This window comes from Schistocerca nitens, chromosome 3 (assembly GCF_023898315.1).
Source record: "Schistocerca nitens isolate TAMUIC-IGC-003100 chromosome 3, iqSchNite1.1, whole genome shotgun sequence".
NCBI classification, from domain to species: Eukaryota; Metazoa; Arthropoda; class Insecta; order Orthoptera; family Acrididae; genus Schistocerca; species Schistocerca nitens.
In genome coordinates, this window is record NC_064616.1 from 50,124,640 (window position 1) to 50,148,159 (window position 23,520).

General features: G+C 40.1%; 1 protein-coding gene across 1 annotated transcript in view; it reads left to right on the forward strand.

The window, feature by feature from the left end:
* Positions 1-22,757, forward strand: part of LOC126248001 (eukaryotic translation initiation factor 2D) — a 150,920-nt gene extending 128,163 nt beyond the window's left edge. The window contains exons 4-6 of the mRNA XM_049948583.1: positions 9,831-10,038; positions 21,537-21,708; positions 21,996-22,757. Of these exons, the coding sequence (XP_049804540.1) occupies positions 9,831-10,038; positions 21,537-21,708; positions 21,996-22,039 (424 nt within the window). The 3' untranslated portion in view covers positions 22,040-22,757. The remainder of the gene's footprint in view (positions 1-9,830; positions 10,039-21,536; positions 21,709-21,995) is intronic.
* The last annotated feature ends 763 nt before the right edge of the window (positions 22,758-23,520 follow it).

The window sequence follows — 23,520 nt, forward strand, 5'->3', positions numbered from 1 at the left end:
TATTAAACAGTGTGTTTTGACCTGGACATGAACCAGCAGCACACCCTTGATGAGTTTCCCATTAGGGCTGGTGACACAGAGGTGGAGACAAGCTGGGACCTACTCCTTCACAGGATGTCATCTGCAGTGCAGCAGGCCTGGCCTGAATATTTGCGTAAAGATGCAGACACAGAATGGGGCACTTATTTTTTTCTTTGGGCTCAGGCTTAATGTTACGGATGGAGTCAATTTGTTAGTCGCAGGCAGTGCAGGATGTGGAGTGTTTGTCCCTCTCATGTTTCATCCCTGCATATTGCAACTCCTCCACACTGTCCATTGGGGAATGGGCTGAATGAAAGCAATGGCACAGCACCATATGTATAGGCAGGGAATAGATGTCACCATTGAACCTACTGTCTGCAACTGCTATGCTTGTACACGTGACAACTCTGCCCCGGCACAGCATTCTAACTCGTGGCCCTGCGAATACCATCCAAGATATAAGGCAAAGCATACATGTAGATTTTGCTAGCCCTTTCCAGGGAATGGTGTAATTGTTGATTGTTGATGCCCTTTCAAATTTACCGTATGTAGCATGGGTGTCTACAACATCCTCTGGGGCCACAGACTGGGCCTTACCTACCATCTTCACTACAGAATGGACCACATGGGTTTCTGACTTCAGCATTTCGGGATTTTTGGAGACATAATGGTATCAACCACCTGACCGCACTCTGTTTCACAAGGCATCTAGTTTGGAACCCGAGTGGTTGGCCAGGGTGTTAAAGTTGCAGATAAACTCAAGAGATGCACTCACCAGCTTCCTGGCCACGAACCAGTCCACTGTTCTCAATGGACATAGCCCAACCAAGCTTTTGCATGGGTACCTTGTTTGATCTCTTGCATCTGGCAACGTAGGCTCCATGCTCCTGCACCCCTCTTTATTACTGTGATGGCTCTCACGTGTGGGCTTGAATGTTCGTGTGGAATCCCGGGTGGATGCAGGGCTCCATGGTTGGCAGTAGGGGGTGACAGATGTTCGAGGTGGCGGTCAGCCAGAAGCTGCTGGTCCATTGCCACAGCATGATGTACCACCCCCAAACCCTCCTCAGGCACCAATGGGGCAGCACTGCTGGAAGTTGATACTGACAAGCGATGGGAGCCTGTAAAGGTGGATCCCCTCTGTTTCACCATGCTGTGCACAGCTCCTTTCCCTACTGCCAGTGCCATCTGCTGCAAATGATCATGGGACTGTACATGTTATGGCAATGAGGTACCGGTGGAGGGCAACTTGTTGGCACTGTCTCCTTTACACACAATGGCCATTTTCCCACAGGCCAACCCAAGTTGTGCCCCAGAGGTTGTTACTGTGCCTCAAAGATTGTTACTGCACCCATTCAATGCAGATGGTGCCACCTCCTGCTCTGGCAATGGATGAGGTGCCATTTGAGCCATTGGTGAGGATTCTAGTTTTGTCCTCTCTCCATCCTCGACTGGGCCTTACCTACCATCTTCACTACAGAACGGACCACATGGGTTTCTGACTTCAGCATTTCGGGATTTTTGGAGACATAATGGTATCAACCACCTGACCGCACTCTGTTTCACAAGGCATCTAGTTTGGAACCCGAGTGGTTGGCCAGGGCGTTGGGTCAATTCTGGCCCTATGTCCCAATTAAAGAGGGGAGGGGTTTTGTATCCAACAGTGATTCGGATTCCCTGCCTAGCAGGGACACGGACATGTTAGAGGTGTTAAGACTGAGAGCAGCAGCTGCAGGCTACTGTCGTAAGGGAGTCACTGCTGAGATACGCATGTCACATGACACCGCCTAGTGGCAACTGTTTGTCACTGAACTTGTGGTCTGGGCTTGTGGTGCAGCTCATTGCTTGCTGTACTTTGTAGCTGTTTGTATCACACCATTGCACAACCAAGTTGACTGTTTGTTTTCTGGTCTCGAGTAGTTACTGATTTGGAACTGTTGTATTTCTATGCTGACTTTGCTACATACCTGCCATGTTAAGTGCTTCGTTCAATTTGTGAACTCTGTCTATTGTTCACTTATAGGAACATGTTCATTTTATGTAGTTTTGTGTACCTGCCAGAGCAAGTGACAATAAACAGTCTACCTATGTCACACAGTATAGAAAAAAGATATTGAACAAAAATTGAATTTTTGAAAACAAATGTTGTGTAGTTCTTTTGGAGTGACCCTGGAGGTGATGTAAGCCAAAATTCCCACGAAAAATTTTAACAGACGAAGTCGTGCATGCGCATGTTTCCATAACAATAGCAACCAAGTTGGTGAGTTGTGTGATGGCCATGAGAGCATGGTTTCACAGTTGTGGAGGATGCTGAGCCAGATGAGGTTTGTGATATCGTCAGTAGAGGGCGGCAGCTTTCTAGTCACAATGATTGGCAGGCCTCAATGTATGAGAAATGGTGCGTGCAGATCAAGAAGCCTGATGCTCTGAACATGCAGTGGTGAAGACCTGGCCAGTTGAATGGACTTGGGAGGATAACCACCATGACAAAACTAACTGAATAAAGAAAATATGAAATAAGGGAAACTCTAAATAAGGACTAAACCAAACCAGTCACAGAGAAACTTGTCACATGATTCTAAAGACAAAAGTTAGAAGAGAGTGTGAGGGAACACACACCCTTGCTAAGAGATTTATTGTATTTACAAGTAACTAATGTTGAATATTTTAGATATAAAACAATATATAAAAATTAATAACTCACAATGCCTTAAGCAATTCAGACAAACTTGTTGTCAATGGATAGGGCTCAGTGAGCACTATCAAACTGTTCTAATAGATTTTCTGTGACTATTTCGTATTTCAAATTGCAGGCCATAAAGTATAGTCTATGCACGAAAAAGTGAATTTTCTAGTAAATAAAACATAAAACAGTGAAGGTAGCAGCAGAATTAGAATATAGAAGTAATTAGAGATGTATGGCTGCAATTAGTTATTTCATATTTATTAGTGACATAACGATGCAAAATAGCGTCCATAAGAGCAAAAACCCATGAACTGTGGACCTTGCTGTTGGTAGGGAGGCTTGCGTGCCTCAGCGATACAGATAGCTGTACCGTAGGTGCAACCACAATGGAGGGGTATCTGTTGAGAGGCCAGACAAATGTGTGGTTCCTGAAGAGGGGCAGTAGCCTTTTCAGTAGTTGCAGGGGCAACAGTCTCGATGATTGACTGATCTGGCCTTGTAACATTACCCAAAACGGCCTTGCTGTGCTGGTAGTGCGAACGGCTGAAAGCAAGGGGAAACTACGGCCGTAATTTTTCCCGATGACATGCAGCTTTACTGTATGGTTCAATGATGATGGTGTCCTCTTGGGTAAAATATTCCGGAAGTAAAATAGTCCCCCATTCGGATCTCCGGGCGGGGACTACTCAGGAGGACGTTGTTATCAGGAGAAATAAAACTGGCGTTCTACAGATTGGAGCGTGGAATGTCAGATCCCTTAATCGGGCATGTAGGTTAGAAAATTTAAAAAGGGAAATGTATAGGTTAAAGTTATATATAGTGGGAATTAGTGAAGTTCGGTGGCAGGAGGAGCAAGACTTTCGGTCAGGTGAATACAGGGTTATAAGTACAAAATCAAATAGGTGTAATGCAGGAGTAGGTTTAATATTGAATAAAAAAAATAGGAGTGTGGGTAAGCTACTACAAACAGCATAGTGAACGTATTATTGTGGCCAAGATAGGCACGAAGCCCACGCCTACTACATTAGTACAAGTTTATATGCCAACTAGCTCTGCAAATAACAAAGAAATTGATGAAATGTATGATGAGATAAAAGAAATTATTCAGGTAGTGAAGGGAGATGAAAATTTAATAGTCATGGGTGATTGTAATTCGGTAGTAGGAAAAGGGAGAGAAGGAAACGTAGTAGGTGAATATGGATTGGGGGTAAGGAATGAAAGAGGAAGCTGCCTGGTAGAATTTTGCACAGAGCATAACTTAATCATAGCTAACACTTGGTTCAAAAATCATGAAAGAAGGTTGTATACGTGGAAGAAGCCTGGAGCTACTGACAGGTTTCAGATAGATTATATAATGGTAAGACAGAGATATAGGAACCAGGTTTTAAACTGCAAGACATTTCCAGGGGCAGATGTGGACTCTGACCACAATCTATTGGTTATGAACTGTAGATTAAAACTGAAGAAATTGCAAAAAGGTGGGAATTTAAGGAGATGGGACTTGGATAAACTGACTGAACCAGAGGTTGTACAGAGTTTCAGGGAGAGCATAAGGGAACAATTGACAAAAATGGGGGAAAGAAATACAGTAGAAGAAGAATGGGTAGCTTTGAGGGATGAAGTAGTGAAGGCAGCAGAGGATCAAGTAGGTAAAAAGACGAGGGCTAGTAGAAATCCTTGTGTAACAGAGGAGATATTGAATTGTGAATTGTGAATCACATGCAGTATTGTCTTCACCATAAGAATGTAAACATTTTTTCCATGTGTTCTTTCGTGTTTGCTGCTATCTCATTTAAATCCTGTCTGCCTAATAAACTATGAAACTAGAGTGAGACAACAGCTAACATGAAAGAATATACATATCATGTCATGTTTATATTCATATTGTTCTTATGCCGAATAGTGATACAGTCAGAAATGAAGCACGGCAACTGACGAGATTTTTAAATCTAAGATGACTCAAATTTCTGTGCAGAATGTAATGTACTAAAAAGGCGTCTGCGAAGGTTTTCAAACGGAGAAAAATTTTCGCTAAACTCTCATTCACATCTTCTATCATACGCAGTCTATTATTTGGTTCTCGTTTATCATTATCAAAGAAAGCAGCAGTGTAAGTAACAACAAATAGCAGTCTCTTGCCATTGTTTCGCTAATGAGGCAATTCCTCTCTTTTTTTTTTATTGTAAGCGGCGGTAGCGCCCACAAAAGCAAGCCATGCCATGAGCGGCGACAGGCTGTAAACACTCATTATCAGAATGCAACAAAAAATGCATAACACAGTACAATAACGAATTTTCAGCTTAGAGTGACGTAAACACCTATAACAAAGAGAACAGCACTTATCAGATCAAAGAAAAATAAGCAATCGATTCAAAATAGTCGAAACACGTGAAAAAGGAAGGGTACCAGTAAAAATACAGACGGAGCACCTGACGCATAGCAATGGCTACCTGGTAAAGCTTAACTGCTAAGCTTATGACTCGAACCAAACTACTGTAGCTGTATCGTCATTCATTCGGCCTAAACTATGTCTCATATTACAATGGACCAACTTTTTTTTGATTTGGAGGTGCAGTGTAAAACTTTTCTCTCCCCTTGAATTTCGAGTCTCAAATTTCAGGAGCGTCTTAGATTCGGGAAATATATATATATATATATATATTTTTTTTTTTTTTTTTTTTTTTTTTTTTTTTTTTTTCCCCCGAGTCTCAGTTTTCAGATGCAGCTTAGATTCAAGTGCGTCTTAGATTCGAGTAAATACAGTAGATGAAGATGAAATGGGAGACATGATACTGCGTGAAGAGTTTGACAGAGCACTGAAAGACGTAAGCTGAAACAAGGCCCCGGGAATACACACATTCCATTAGAACTACTGATAGCCTCGGAGAGCCAACCGTGACAAAACTCTACCATCTGGTGAGCAAGATGTATGAGACAGGCGAAATACCTTCAGACTTAAAGAAGAATATAATAATTGCGATCCCAAAGAAAGCAGGTGTTGACAGATGTGAAAATTACCAAACTATCAGTTTAATAAGCCATGGCTGCAAAATACTAACACGAATTCTTAACAGACGAACGGAAAAACTGATAGAAGCTGACCTCGGGGAAGATCAGTTTGGGTTCCGTAGAAATGTTCGAACACGTGAGGCAATAGTGACCCTATGACTTATCTTAGAAAATAGATTAAGGAAAGGCAAACCTATGTTTCTAGCATTTGTAGACATAGAGGAAGCTTTTGACAATGTTGACTGCAATACTCTTTCAAATTCTGAAGGTGGCAGGGGTAAAATACAGGGAGGGAAAGGCTATTTAAGATTTGTACAGAAAGCAGATGGCAGTTATAAGAGTAGAGGGGCATGAAAGGGAAGCAGTGGTTGGGAATCTGTATATTGAGCAAGCAGTGAAGGAAACAAAATAAAAAATTCGGAGTAGGTGTTAAAGTCCATGGAGAAGAAATAAAAACTTTGAGGTTTGCCAATGACATTGTAATTCTGTCAGAGACAGCAACGGACTTGGAAGAGCAGTTGAACGGAATGAACAATGTCTTGAAAGGAGGATATAAGATGAGCATCAACAAAAGTAAAATGAGGATATTGGAATGTAGTCGAATTAAATTGGGTGATGCTGCCGGAATTAGATCAGGAAATGAGACACTTACAGTAGTAGAGGAGTTTTGCTATTTGGGGAGCAAAATAACTGATGATGGTCGAAGTAGAGAGGATATAAAATGTAGACTGGCAATGACAAGGAAAGCGTTTCTGAAGAAGAGAAATTTGTTAACATTCAGTATAGATTTAAGTGTCAGGAGGTTGTTACTGAAAGTGTTTGTATGGAGTGTAGCTATGTATGGAAGTGAAACGTGGACGATAACCAGTTTGGACAAGGAGAGAATAGAAGCTTTTGAAATGTGGTGCCACAGAAGAATGCTGAAGATTAGATGGGTAGATCACATAACTAATGAGGAGGTATTGAATAGAATTGGGGAGAAGAGGAGTTTGTGCCACAACTTGACTAGAAGAAGGGATCGGTTGGTAGGACATGTTTTGAGGCATCACGGGATCACCAATTTAGTATTGGAGGGCAGCGTGGAGGGTAAAAATCGTAGAGGGAGACCAAGAGATGAATACACTAAGCAGATTCAGAAGGATGTAGGCTGCAGTAGGTACTGGGAGACGAAGAAGCTTGCACAGGATAGAGTAGCATGGAGAGCTGCATCAAACCAGTCTCAGGACTGAAGATCATACAACAACAAGCATTGAAAAACTGATGAAATGTACATGAAGATTCATGTGTAATTTGTATATATCGCATAAAATTTATAATTTGTATGTGTTTTCGAAAGTCAAAAGTTGATGTGCTTGACTCATGAGTGCGAGAGTATAAGTATTGGCAGCCAGTTTCGTGGGAGCCACTTGGATTTTGGCTGTCAGTTGGAGTGGTGTTCACATATTAGTATATGTATGTGTGGCTGGATGTTGCCTAATTTTTGTAACTGAAATATTTTCTAAGTATTCGGTTGTGGACTTGCAAAAGTTTTGTGTTTCATGATTGTGAGGAACTCTGAAATATTTTCAGTGTGTATGGACTTGGAAAAATTTGTACCACCTGACTTGGTTGGTTGGGACTTGTAAATATTTCTTGAGCATTGATCATAAAGAGTTTGAAACATTTTTCAGCATGAGGATTCTGAATAATTTTGGGTTAGGCAACTTTTTCCAAACTTCTGTGGACTGTTCTGCAGTTAACTTTGTTGGTGATATGCAGTTCAAAGTATCGTTAATTCGCCATCAGAAAACTCCAACTTAGAAGTATACTGTTACACTTTAAATGATTTTCATGGATTTTTGAAACCTTAAGCAAACATATGATGCTGGTCGACTTCCTTAAGTTCTCGCACTGACAAATATTATTTTAATAATAAACCCTTGTGAATAGTATGAAAGGATGTTTGTCTAACTTTTCTGTAATAAATTGAGTCTGTGAAAAGTGAACATTATTTCACTGCAAATTCCTGCCAGCATATTTATTGAACACGAGTCATGATTTCATTTGGGTTTGTGTGACAGATGAGTAGGTTGTCTCCTGGCCAATGATGCAGCCAATATTTTGAATTTCCACCATATAGTAGGCGGCCCTATGAACAGTGTTCTTCTTGCTTTATTTAATTTTTATTCATGCAGATGCATGTGGGGGCTCACAGGTCAATCACTGGTGGGAGCAATAGTAGTTAACTTCATTATTAGACATTTATTTTTCCTTTAGTAGGCCACAGGAAGGCCAGTGGTGTGAACATTGCATTAACATTTTGCATTCCTAAATTTCCGTATTGTCACATGTGGTTGGTCTCGTATGGGATCATCCAAAGTGAGCTGAACATTCAAACATGTGTGTGAAGTTAATTTCTGTATCAATTAACTGGTTACAGTAGACATAGTTGTGGATAACATTATTTTATGCTAGAGTATGAGTGAAACATCACTGTGGCATCTTAGGATGCCCAAACTGATATCTGAATGTGTATTTAATATGGACGGACATTAAGAGTAACCCAGGAAGTAATGACCATTTGGATTTAATTAATACAAGAAGTGTATTCTACTGACAAGAAACACACTACATACAAATTTTAAGTTCTCCGCATAATCTCCTCCATTATTTATACATTTGCCATTTCTATTCACAAAGTTTATAATGGCCGTATCATAGTTGGCTGCCACCAGTCCATTAAGCCACTTGTGTTCACTGTATTCGTTACTTCTAAAACATTTCCTGCCCAGGAATTCTTAATTGTGTTGTGAAATGGTATCTTGTATGTTTCATTCTTCACTTTATTTTTAAAACTGAGCAAGGTTGCATAGTGGTTAGCACACTGGACTTGCATACAGGAGCACAAGGGTTTAAATCTTTGTCCGGCCATCCAGATTTAGGTTTTCTGTGATTTCTGTAAATTGCTCCAGGAAGATGCTGGTATGGTTCCTTTGTCAAGGGCACGGCCAATTTCCTTGCCCATCATTTTGTAATCCAAGCTTGTGCTCTCTCTCTCTCTCTCTCTCTCTCTCTCTCTCTCTCTCTCTCTCTCTCTCTCTAATGACCTCACTGGTGATGTGATGTTAAACGCTAATCTTCCTTCCTTCTTAATTTTTCAGTTTATCTGTGATGAGAGACAGACATCTGGATGGAGTTTTGCTATGCATTTTTTTTACCTATTGTTGAACACTTTCCCACGTTTCTTTCAGGATTGTATCACCATTTAGTTTGTGGTGATAAGTTTCTGTGTGTTTTGACTTCTGCACATTTAAATATTTTATAAAACATCTGACTTCACAGTGAGCAGAACTTTTTATCACAAACTTTGACTTTGAACTTACACAAAATGAACAATAAGCCATGTTTTGACCAACATTCATACAATGTTGAGACAATGTGCCAAGGTAATCATTTGGCCCTTTATAGAAACCTGAGACGAATCTGTGTAATGGGGATGCACAATAGGGTGTTACTTCCTGGATTACCCTCATAGCAACTATATAAGTCCGACCAAGTCTTGATACAATTGGAGTACATTGCAGTCTATGTCTGATTGTCTTATAACTATCTTCCCATCAAATTGTATGATTTATTTAGAATTTTGCTTTGTAATTGGTTAGTGTTGATACACTGTGAAAAAATTTGTCTATTTTATGCAAACAATATTTCTAATACTTTTGTATTGTGCATTATACACTTTGAAAACCATGTATCTAGAATTATTTGAGTAGTGGATCATTAACTACCAAAGGCGTAATGTTTGTTACAACACAGTGGATGTAATGTTTGTTACAACACAATGGAGCCATCTACATATAATCTGTAAAATTGTTTGATTATACAGTAATTTCACAGTTTTTCATAACGCATCACTGGAGAGCCTTTATTGCCCACTATCTCGGCTGGCATACATTCCATAGCAATGAAATTATAAATGCTGTTATATCTGTTAAAGAACTTTTCTGTGTGATGGTTTTATTTTGAGTTAATGATATGAACTCTTCTCTTTAGTTTGGTTCTGTGTAGCATCAAAATAAGGAAGTACATAACCTGCCCATATAATTCAATCTGCATTGAAACTGATATGTTTCAGGATGGTAAATTTGGATGCTACTCTTAGAAAGGTTACTAATGCAACTGATGACACATTGGCACTAAATTGGGAAGAATTGATTACGAAAACAATGTCTCGGATGACACACTCCTACCAGTGCACAATCTCTGGTAAAGCTCCTGTTGTCAATAAAGGAAAACTTGAACCTATAACCATCCACGTTGCAAAACGCACAGGCAATAAGAAGGTAATATTGCTGTTTGCGGCCATATTTTTGCATAAGTGATTATTGTAGACAGTGACATTTAAATAAATATACATTAATATCTCAGTCGCTGTAAGTTGTGAAGAGTAAGACAAATGAATTTTCAATTTATGTGATGTTTTTGACTGAAGATTAATATTACCCGAACACACCATTCTGACTTTGATATGTGTTTACTCAGTCTTTGGTAATGATCATATTTTCAGTGTGTGTGTGTGTGTGTGTGTGTGTGTGTGTGTGTGTGTGTGTGTGTGTGTGTGTCAGTGACTGAGATAGATAGATAGATAGAGAGAGAGAGAGAGAGAGAGAGAGAGAGAGAGAGAGTTGCATGAGAATATGTAGATACTTGTCCTAATGAAATGAGTAAAAGATGATTACTATGCAGCTGAAGATAAGACTCTTTACTGGACTGCACAACAATAAGATGAATAACTATTACTACATAATATGCTAATATTGTCCCACTGGTGGTTATATATAATGTGTGTCCAGCAACCCCACACGCCGGCCGTGGTGGCCGTGCGGTTCTAGGCGCTTCAGTCCGGAACTGCGGGACTGCTATGGTCGCAGGTTCGAATCCTGCCTCGGGCATGGATGTGTGTGATGTCTTTAGATTAGTTAGGTTTAAGTAGTTCTAAGTTCTAGGGGACTGATGACCTAAGATGTTAAGTCCCATAGTACTCGGAGCCATTTGAACCAACCCCACACACTAGAATCCTTGCACCGCGGCAGGAAGTCGTGTACTGCATGTCGGAGAGAGCGGCCTTTCCAGTGTTTGCCATTTGCAATGTTGTCAAAGGATACTTGTGAACTGACCTCTGAGATGAAATCGCTGCATTACACCCACTCAAGGAAAAGAAAAAATGTTACTAATTTAAGCCATGAAATGTCTGTTAAAACAAAGGAGAAGCACACTTTTCATCCGTAGTGAGTTTCCATTGTGGCTGGATGCTGGTGGGTCAGCTGGTGTTGTAATGTGACCACTACAACTGGGTGTGTGCGGCCATTGGTTGGTTTCCAGGTGGATGGCACTGCTCTGGGTGATGTTGTGGCACTGGCTGTTGTGGCATGGCAGGTGTTTTGTGTCCTGTGGTGGCCTGCGTTTCAACAGCATCTTCTGCACTTGGATAAGTTGGCTTGCACCAGTCAATGGACACTAGTGCGAAGAGTGAATGTCTATCATTTCACCCCACAACTGTTTATGAGACCTGGTAGGATCATTCCAGTGATCTGCCCAGTGTGCTGTATTGGATGAAAACATGCTTCATTATTGTCAGGTCTTTGAAATCAAAAGTAGCCTCTTTTCCATGCTGTGTAGTTCCACTTCACTGCATGGCCTCCATTTGCCTCTGAAGTTGTGCAAGACATCTTGTGTAGAGCACAGGGGGCCAAGTTGTTTGAAAAACTCTCAGAGGAGATGCAGAGATTTTCTGTGCACCAGCTCTGCTGGGGATGTCTGCAGATCTTCTTTTAATGCACTGTGTAGGAGTAGGTGCTCCACAATGCCATTTGTGGATGCACAATGTGATGAAGTAATTTTCATACGTATCACTGTGACACAGTACTGGTAGTTAGAGGAGTGACCAGGAGTGCTCCTACCAAGTCCAGGTGGACATGTGAGAATAGTGCCTCTGTGATGTCAGAACTTCTGAGCAGAGCTCATACATGCTGTGTTGTTTTGCACTTCTGGTGGGGACTACAGGTCTGTGTCTGTGTATGGCAGTTGTTCTGTATACCAGGCCATACAAAATGCTGCACTAGTAGCATCTTCATAGCATGGGTCCAGGGATGGCTCAGTTCTTGTAGAATCTACAACACTTCCTTAGTCATAGAGGGCACTCAGCTGTTTTGTCCCTTAGGAATTCACACATTCATAGTGGGGCATGCTCATATGGCTGCTGTCAGCCTGCTGACTCTTCACAGTATATCAGCTCCTCAGTGCTTGGCAGTGGCATGTATGCATCACAAGTGCAGTATTGTCTTGCCTTTCAGCAGATCCGTTTGACTTACCGTCATCATTTTCTACTGCTTCCAGCTTGGTGAAATCCATAGGTGGCAAATGGCTGTTGTAAATTGCAAAATAAAATTTTGTTGGTCAATTTGCACTGGGGCTGAATGTTAGTTCATGGTTGTGAAAATTTGAAAGTCAATGGCCAATTTTTTGTAGGAAGAAACCCAAAAGCTGCCTGTTTACATTCTGTTGTAGTGAGGATGACTTGCATGAGGCCTCTCTGGCAGACTTCAAATGCTGCCTGTAGTTCATCAGTCTCAGTGACAGACATGGAAGCACACACTTTGGAGCTGGCGAAGACAGCATGGAGTTGCGCCTGGGCCTCAGCAGCTTGGGACAAAAACAACAGTAAAAGTTTATCATCCCCAAGTACTTACACACTTCGTGCACTGTTTTTTAAGTGCGGATTTGTGCCCAGCTGGCAAACCTACTGTCTGTGGAAACATAAAATCCTAGGAATGTCACTTTGTTGACACCAATGACACATTTAGCTGGATTTATGAGGATTCTGGTCATCAAGCCTTTGGAAAACTATGCATAAATGTCTTTTACATTCTTCTGAGGGTGTGCCAACAACACATCATCTTCATAAGCAAAGCAGAAGTCTAGACCCTGCAAAATTTCATCAATAAAGCACTGAAAAGTCTTTGCCAGTCGTCCTATTTTCTTATGGCGCAGATGGCTGGCCCCATCAAACTCTGCATTTCAGATGCAGAATTCAACATGCATGTTGCATGGGAATTCAAATAGTCCAGGGGGAATAGTATTGCACTTTTGTGGATGTCCTTTTGTTGCCACAGGTATTTGGTTATAGGCTTCTTACTAAATCCCAACATTGAGAAAACAGTGAATCCTGCTGTTTGGCGCACACACAGTTTCCTGTGTGGCACATCATTCGACAATTGTTGACGTGTTAAGCCCCTTGTAGTCACCACAGGTGCACCATCCATCTGGTTTCTTCGGTACTGCTATGCCTGCTTGGACCATATTGTGTTGAATTCTGCTTCGGTGGCGCGAATTTTGATTGAGCCCGCCATATGGGCCATGAGAAAATAGGATGTTTGGGTCTGGCCCCAATGTGATGCACCGTGGAGTGGGGAGGCGATGACAGCACTCCAGCAGGTCGTGTGTGACAGGAACTCATTTAGCTGGTGCATTAGTGGCGATGGTGTGGTGAGTAAGTGTACTGAGGAATCGCTGCACTGTATAGGCTGGCATGCCACCTTCAGTGACATACCCTGGTCCAAATTAGAAATGTTCCTCACATCCAGGATGAAGTCATAGGGGGATAGAGAATTGTACATGTACATAGATACTCTGCAAGCTACAGTATGGTGCATGGCAGAGAGTACCCTGTACCAATATTTGTCATTTCCTGTCCTGTTCCACTCACAAATAGAGGGAGGTAAAAATGACTGTCTGTACACCCCCTAATTTCCCATATATCTTCATGGTCCATACGCACAATGTATCTTGGAAGCAGGAGAATCGTTCAGCAGTCCGCTTCAAGTACCACTTCTGTAAATTGTCTAAATAGTGTTTCTCGAAAAGAATGTCACCTTCCCTCCAGGAATTCTCATGTAAGTTTCCAAAGCATATGCATAACACTTATGTGTTGTTTTTGAACATACCGGTAACAAATCTTAGGCCCGATGATAGCGCAGTTTACGTCTCCAACTATAAATGGCCACTCGAATGACGTCCCTGAGCTGATGTTCAAATTTAAATTCAGGAGCCCATATATAGCTATGAGCAAACCATTTGCAGCTACTAAGCTGTAATTTGCACATGATCGTGGTTGCCACAGCAAACACCTGGGAAACACGTATTTATTTGAGCCATTATCCCCCTAGAAACTGATGTTAGTGGTCCTGTCTGTCACCATGAAACATTGTGGTAGTTGCTAGACTGGTGGTGCTCGCATACTTTACTAACACAAGTAGCCCTAAGTGTTTAGTGTTGGAGAGGGAAGCTGCTGAATGAGGTCACCTTTCAGTAACTCGTACTTTCTAGAAGCAGGTGGGTTTGTAAGAATGTAACTAATACTGCTGGCAGAACGGATGTCAAGTGGTGTCACCACATATTCTTATTTGGTGAAGTCTTTAGTTACCCCTCCAGTGACAAAATGGCTTTCGATGTGTATGAACCAAAATGATAGACAATCTGTCCAGAGAGCTGGTACTTCAAATGCAATGTGTTTCACCTGTAGTGCATGTACAGTCCCAGGAAGTGGCAGCAGGTAATACGACTCACTGGGTGTGCAATTGCAGTTGCAGGCAGGTACAGGCAGGATCACACCCAGGGCATAGGTAGAACTGGTGTTGGCGCAAATGGGCAGCTGGCAGGTGATGCCAGGAAACCTGGTACTCTTTCCTGGTCATGTTTGTCGCTGCTCCTGGTGTCGCTGTGGTCGTGTGACCATCTCTTCGACATGATGCTGCAGCTATTGTATCAGTTGTAATTGTTGCTGTAGTTGTTCCACTGGTACTTGTTGCTGTTGTAACTGTTGTTGCAGCTTTTCCATGATACTTTTTTTTAGTCATCACTTTGTAGACACTCAATAAACAGTACAGTTCACCTAAAGCTAAGAATCCCTATTGTCTGCACAGCAACAAGATAAATAACTAATGAGGTATGCTCAGATGGAATATTGTAATATGGTACATACCAAAGGGCTTCATATTATAGCTACTTCCTTTTGTTGACATTTATTAATGGCATGTTCTCAGCTACAAAAGACATTTTTTTGTGAATGATAACAGCATAATTGTTACAGATAAGATCAGGAAATGAATAGTATAGCAAGCCTTTCAGACTCTACACGGCATAAATTCATTACGCTCATGCAGGCTTCTGTTTAAGCAGCTGGGAATTCTTAGACTGACTATGCAGTACTTCTGCTCACTTTTGAGATTTATGGTTAATGTCATTAACCTGTTTAAAATGAAGTGGAATATCCATTCAGTGAATACAGTACAGAGGAACAATCTTTGTTGAGAGTATGTTCTTCACTAATATATTCAAAATACGCGTGAAGCCGTTCGCAGAATACATTTGTTAAAATTTTCTTCCCACTGGGGAACATGATTAGCCCCTGTAGAAGTAACATATGTCCAGTTAATTATCTTACTACAATTATATACTGATCAGCCTGAACATTATGACCACCTACCTAATAATAGGTATGTTTGCCTTTGGCACAGATAACAGTGGTGACAAATTGTGGCACTGAAGCAATGAGGCCTTCATAGGTTGCTAGAGGGAGTTGGCACCACACACACACACACACACACACACACACACACACACACACACACACACACACACACAACCTAATTCTCCTTAAATTCTGGAGAGGGAGCGATGAGTTCCAACTCTACGTTCAATCGCTACCAGATGTGTTCAATTGGGTTCAGATCTGGTGAGCTGGGGGGCCAGCACACCAGTTGGAACCATTCCATCACACTTCTGGCCTTGTGACATGGTGCATTATCTTGTTGCAAAATGCCACTGCCGTTTGGAAACATGATCGTTGTGAAGGGGTGTACATGGTGTGTAATCAGTGAACGATACTCCTTGGACATCATGGTGCCTTGCACAAGCTCCACTGGATCCATGGATTCCCATGTAAATGTTCCCAGAGCATATTGGAGTTGCTGCCAGCTTGTCTCCGTCACACAGTACAGATTTCAAGGAGCTGTTCCCCTGGAAGATGACAGATTTGCACTTTCCCATTGGCCTGATGAAGAAGGTATCAGGATCCATCAGATCATGCAGTGCTCTGCCACTACACCAGTGTCCATTGTCAATGATCACATATCCATTTCAGTTGTAGTTGCCGATGTCATAGTGTTAATGTTGGCACATTGGTGTTCTGTGTGTTCAGACACACTTTTACTCTTCCCAGCATTAAAGTTTAATGCTAGTTCCGCCACAGTTCGCTGTCTGTCATGTTTTACCAGTCTGCCCAGCCTGTGATGCTAGACATTTGTAATGAGGGGTGGCTGCCCAACCGCACAATGTCTGGACGTGGTTTCATCTTGGTTTCGCCATGTGTTGAAGACACTCTTCACAAGACTCTTCGAACACCCAACAAGTCTTGCAGTTTCCGAAGTGGGCCATCACAGTGTGCCCCAGTCAAACTCGGATAGATCATGTGGCTTTCCCATTCCACACATGGACAGCACGCCCATTGATACTACATGCACCATGAGTGTGTGACTGACCAGTAGTCATTCCTCACCAGGTGATGCTGCTATCACATGTATGGGTTTATATGGATAGTAGGTCAGTGGTCATAATGTTCTGGCTGATCAGTTTAAGTCACTACAATGCATTGCAAAGTACTAAAGTTATTCATGTAATGAGGATTCAGGCTCATTTAGAACTTTCGCAATCCTTATGTGGGTTTTGTCTTTTTTCCCCAAATCATTCTGGGCAAATGCTGTGGTAGTCCCAGCAATAGGCAATCACCAGTGACTCTATCCTTCCTTGTTCGTTATTTAGACTTGTAAAGGGAAGTAAACTTATAGTCGATATTTAGTGTTGTTGTTGTGGTCTCTGTGCTATTTTTGTTCTTGCTTTTCATAGCTTCATCTTTCATTATTCCTTTTTTTCTGTGGGACCTGTGAATGTGAAGTTTTATTATCTCATTTGTCATGAACACAGATGACTAACTGAATAAAAATAAAGTTGCAAATAACCCATAAATTCTGAACAGCATAAAATATCTCGCCGTCAGAAGTCTGCTGCAGTAGATGGGATTTGTTCAGCATTAAATTAGTAACAAGGTTTTTTCCCCCTCTTCTCAGCTGATTACATATGAAAATGTTAGACTGTTTTTGCCCTGTACCATGATGCAATAAGGCTGATGGCACTGGTTATTTAGCCAGTCTGTCATTGAATATGGTTTCTTACTTACTTCAAAGCCAACAGTGCTTCACTATGGTAAGTCACATTCATAAAGCTATCATGCCAACAGTGCCTTTTAAAATACTACTTGTTCTTGCTCCAAGTAGCTGTTTACAAACAAGTTTCCATGTCGCAAAGCCAGAGTCATAACTCTAGTCATGGGAAGGAGGGGGGGGGGGGTCTGGGGCAAGTACCTATGGTCGAACACCTGCCCCTCCTCCATGCCTACCGTATTCCCCTTGCCCAACTCACCAAAAGCATCACTCACATCTCGTGTCTCACAACCAGCACCCCCTCTCCTCCTCAAAGAACTTTGTCACCACCCTGTCCATTTTCATCCCACTAGAATAAAAAAGAAAGTAAGTGATAAAAAAACTTTTTAGAAAAACAGTTTAGTTATTTTTTAGTATTCTATTTAAAGGATGTGATTTTCACAATATTTTCTCCAGTATTCCAACACTTGAAACAACTACTTGTCCATGCATTGTTACATACGCCGCACTTGTCTGTTGTATGCAAGTTGTCTCGTCAAGTGCTGTAGCTATTTTACTTGGTTTATTTGTTTAATGCAAACTGTTATGTAGGCACAGTTTTGAGTATAATGTTAATATTTTTCCTGTTTGCTCATTTTATATTTGTATTGTTCAACTTTTTACTTTTTAAAATGTCGTACTACCACATTCTCAAAAAAGCATTTACTGTATGTTTCTTCACACTCCTCCATTTTCCTGCCTTAATTTGTTTGTGCCTATCTTATTGATATTGCTTAAGTTCCTTATATATTCTGTTGTTTCATTCATAATTCTTTCTTCTTTTAATTTGTTTGTGTATCACACTCCATGTTTTATACCTCCTGAACTAGCCTTGGCCAGTACTAATTTTATTTTATTGGTTTTGTTCATTAATATAAACTGTTATGTAGATGTTCTGTTCCAGTTTTGTTAGTTTTTTTTTTCCTGTTTACTCCATTCATATTTATTTACTGTCAACGTTTTACATTGCATTACCACCACACTGTAAAGATGTTATGTACTGTACATTTGTGCTTCAACCTGGATGTGCAACTTCTTTTCCAATGTCCGTTACAAAAATAGTAATTTCTTTGGTGACAATAGTCAGTAAATGTCTTAAGAAGGTATTGTAAGCCGAAAACCAGTTTGCTTTTGTTCTACAGTATTACTTTTACTTAAAAGTAATACTGTAGAAGAAAAGAAAACTAGCACTTTTCATTTATTATTATGTTAGTCTACCTAGAGTAGACGGAAGATTCAGTTAGCATGCGTGCAAGTCACTTCATTTTTGCAGAACTACTGCAACTTGCATCCCTTGAACCATGTTAACGATACTAGAATTGAACAAAATTTGTGACATTATGGGAATTTATTGGTTGACAGGACACAGCTTGTCATCTTTGATGGAAAATCATCTCAGATGCATAAGTAACTTCAAGACTGTTGCAGAAAAGTGCATTATGACCCTTAATGTTCGTGTTGAATATTAATTAGTTGTATTATTTGTAACCTCAGACTTTTTTGTGGATTGTGCAGTTATCTAGAATTAGGCAACTAACAGACTTCACTTCATTGATGGGATCCTGGAAAAGTGTAATCCATCTTCAAAAGAGATTGCTTACAAAACGTGAGAAAAACTAATCAATTATTCTGTACCTGTCAGCTGTATGAGAACTGTTAGCACAGTCTGAAAGGACTCAAATCCACGTAGCTCGTGTGCAAGAACACTGCCTCTACAACACACATTATCAGCATTCTGTGGACATTTGTGAACATACAATAATATATATCATATTTTCTAATTTTTCTGTTTTCCTTTCAGTTTTTCCAAATTTTTCCTTCCTTACTTTCTTCTGGTGTCCCAGAACCCCTTGTTTTCTGTGGCTCTGGGACATTGCCCTTGCCTAGTGTTGCTGTCAAAGATTTGTGTGTGATGTGAAAAATCTATTTTTACCTATATCTTGGGTACATGTGATTTTAATATAAGCTGCTCAGAAAGGCATTGCACCACATGTATATCAGAGTGTGTGTGTGGAGACCTATTTTCAAGGGGAGTAGGAAATGAAAAAAATAAGCATTATGGAAATAAAAGGCAAGATATTAAAATAAAGGCAGTTTATTCAGAAGTACACATCTGTAAATGAAAATTTGTTTCTGGGTAACATTCAGTAGTATGTTTCTCCACTCATGCATTTTTAATGTGGTTGAATCTTTCTTGGCATGCTGTCCAACTCTTTGATGGTGACCCTTTTGAGAACATCCAGTGTGCGAAGGAGGTTCCTGTGTCAACAAACTACAAGTTTTAGCTGGTCCCAAGCATGCTCATTTGTGTTGATATTTTCTTCAGATATGATAGGACATTCCATTCAGTTTATTCCTTCTTTCCAAAGAAAGATTTACATGAGGTGGGCATAGTCTGATCATGCATTAACATATTGGAATGTGAAAACACAGTTGAAATGTTGTTTGTAAAATTAAACAGTAAGTTGGAGGACCCTGTCATTACTCTGTACAGCCCACAAATGATCCTAGATAGCGATGAGAAATGGTATAGATACACCATGCCAGCCCAGAAGAGGACTCGCTCGTCTTCCTGCTGAACACATGAGTGTGTGCCTGGGAGGGAATATGGCCACCTTCACACACTCCTAAGCTACAGATCAGCCCTGCACTTAGTGAAGAGAACCAATGCCATTGGTTGAGGTTCCATTCTATGTGTTCCCTCATCTTTCTTATTCACACTCTATGGTTCTGGGGGCTTTGTACAGTTGCTCATGATAGGCACCTTAACCCAGTTTAATTGTATGTAGATGATTGCATACTACCTAGGTTGACATTACCCTTCCTGTTGTCTCCAAATAGAGTTTAACAGTTCAGACACATTCTCCACAGCACCTCTGGGCAATCGTTTGTTGTTAGCTGTCATCAACTGGTGTTATTGACTGTAGACAACCAGTGAAAGGCAGGTCTTCAATATTTCGTGTCTTCCAAAACTATTGAATGTTAGTGATACCACTATGGTGTTTGCCATTTGGGTGGGCTACTTCCCATGCTTCTTGCCATAAATAGACTATACATGCTCAGTCTAAGCTTAAAATGACTTTTTGAGACATGTTGACCGACTGAGAAATGTCCTTGAGCCTCAGTCTCGTGTTTACAATTGGAGAACAAATATACGCTGCTGAACTACAGTGAGAGTGCAAGTTTTCTTTTACCTCCCTTGTTGACAGGGCTGTACGAAGTTATTTTCCATTGTCAAAAGAATATTGAGAGAGACATTCCCAATATAAAAAAAATATCATCTATGCCAATTATGACAATGTTGCAAAACTATTTGGCAGTTTGTGTGAAATTAGTTTGAGTAAGATATTTTTTGCTATTCCCTTCTGTTTGCAATTATGCATTCAGGTTTCGACCCCTGGTGAATGCCAAAGTGTTTAGTGTTGAAGACTCCAAAACAAAGAAGTTATCACTGACATAAAAAAGGCCCTGTGTTGTTCTGATTTCTTCTGTGCCTTGTTCATAACAAGCAGATGGCATAGTGATTAAAACACTGGAGTTGTGCTGAAGATTCAAGTGGGGGATGATTGAAGTCTGTATACAGGCATCACAGTATGAGTTTCCTTGGGACAGGGTATGTGATTGAGAACTTGACAGACACACACACACACACACACACACCCATGTACATGCAAGTAAAGTACATTCAAAATCGTTTTCTTACTTGTTAGGTGCTGCGGAAGTCAGTGAAAATAACTCATCTGCCTTCACATGTGTGAAAAAAATTTAAACCATGTATCTTGCACTCTGCTGTGAAAAGTGTATTGTTTTGAAATTTTCTGACAGATAAAAACTGTGGGCCGTGTTGACATTTGTTTGACTTTTGTTTTCTTTAAATAATCTGTATTGTCACTAATTTAAATATTTACTGCTATTCAGAAAGTTATTGTTTTGTGATTTACTTTGTTAAATAAATTATTGTTAGTTATTTGATTTTACCTATTCAGAACTAGTGTTATATGTGAGTTATTCTTGGAGGGTGGCGGTACAGGCCAACTCATTAGTATTATGTTACTGTTGGGATGTTATACAGGGGAGCAATTATTAAAAGATTTGCATTAGCTGTTGTGAAAGTGTGTCCCCCCCCCCCCCCTTGCCCATATTTTTTGATTTGTTTACACTTGGTGTATGCTTTTGGAGTCAGCAATTAACTCATTCAGTTCCCGTAGATGTCATCTTTCTAGCTCTTGGGGTTTATGGACATATTGAAACTGAATTATGGCTGTAATTATGTGTGTGTGTGTGTGTGTGTGTGTGTGTGTGTGTGTGTGTGTGTGAGAGAGAGAGAGAGAGAGAGAGAGAGAGAGAGAGAGAGAGAGAGAGAGTTGTTAATGCATCTGTGGAATAAAGTTGTGTTCAGTCTACTGGTCGTTTTGTACTTACACCTAATTACAATAATTCCTGTTGTCATGATTATCGTCAATATTAACTAAGGTTCTCAATTTCTTGTAATAAAATTCTGACTTTATCTTTACTAAATGTTACAGGTTACATTGATAGACAATCTGGAATTATATGGTGTGGTTATGCAAGACTTTTCTCGTGAATGTCAACATGGCGTGGCTGCCAGCACAAGCATAAGCTCAGTTCCTGGGAAGAAAAGTCAGCAGCTGATGGTGCAGGGTGACCAAACGATTTTTGTTGAAAAACTTTTGAGGAGTAAGTAAAGAAATAAAATCATGACTTTGTGAAGTAATACAGATGAAGATAGGCAATGTTCCTACTTATATGCTGTCAAATATATTTCACTAAATTCACAAATAAGCTTCCTTTTTAGATATTACTGTACCAGCTGTAGCATTCAAAAGTTTTTTCTGCTTTATAGAGAATGAAGTGCATGTTTATTTTCATTATTGTGTACATCTAATTCAGCAAGCTAAGCAGTCAATGTTTTCTGTTTAAATTACAGACAACAATCAGTAAGTAATTTCAATCTTTGTTCACAGCAAAATATGAAATACCAAAGAGATATATACTGGCTGGAAACTGAAGAAGTCAAACGGGTTGTCATATAATGAGGCAACATGGTAGGCTTGAAGCTACAGGTGACAGAAGTGGTGAAATGAAGGCTGATATTTTCATTTGAAGATTTTAAAATGCCACTTTTGAAGGTTCACTGCAATGAGGTGTTAAATCCTAACAAAAAATGTACTTCTGGTACTAGTTGAATAAACATACAGATATCTGTGAGTGTACTGTGAGATCCTTAACTAGTGGAATTGTGATGAAAGGGAACGTTTTGACATTCATTCATTGCATGTACTTTCAAAGGGAATGATGTATGTACAGCTGCTTTGCAGAATGAGCTCAAGCAGCATTCTGCACGCATTCATGGTCTTGGCTCCTTCATGATTACATGCAGGATAAAGATGCTTTTCCTAAGACTGGAAAGTACAGAAGCAGTCATTCTGCACAATGCATGAAGATACAATAAGATAGCCCTGAAAATTGCTGCAGTCACATATGTACACAAAAGTTTACACGAGTAGACACGGAGTATCATAACTCCATGTATTAAGGATCTCAAATTGTATGGGTTTAGTAGGTTTTCATATTTTAATTGCTCAGCTTCTTATGTTAATATGACTGTGGACATAATGTGTTATTTATACCTTCTTTTACATTTTTTCATGTATTTTTATGATGCTGGGTAGTATTTGTTGCTGTAAAAAGTTCCTGGTATTAAAAAAATAAACATTTTTTGCGTATTTTGTCTTTCTGTTTGGTCATCTTCTACAGCAACTGTTAAATAACAAGTATTATTTGACCTTTTCTGCAAATAAAAAAATTTCACCAGGAATGTAAGTGCTATAGTTCTCGTTTCGCTTCATACATTCAGCACATGTATTTGCAAGACGGTGGATACAAAGGAAACCTAGTTACAAATCTGAACAATGAAATAACGCGCGCGCGCGCGCACACACACACACACACACACACACACACACACACACACACACACACACACACACACACCACTGTATGCAAAAATAATTACAACTGCAGTAGAATTTGTGTGAAGTTAACTATGGCAAAAAGTTCACAAAATTAAATTGAAGTTTACATGAAAACAAAATGCAGTTAAAGTCCCAGACTTCTAAAAACCAGAAAATGTGGTTGTGAAAGTGATATCGAGCATTTTTCAATCTCTGCTAATGAGAGGAAAATCCAGCGGTCATCGAAGCATGTGGAAGTAAGTTATAAATATGTACATTCATAAGCAAAGCTGTTCATAACACTGTAGATATAGAATATAAAAATGTGTTATTTATGCAAAACACATACTGAATCACCATTAAGTATGCTTTACACAATGTGAAGCATGGGTGAAAACCTTTCCTACTTGCAATACACCTAAGCCAGGAAAGGCCAAATAATAAATAACAATTATCTTAAAAATGTACATAATCAATCATTTGCCACATTTAAAGATGAAGAAATTTCAATGATACCATTGTCAAATATCATAAT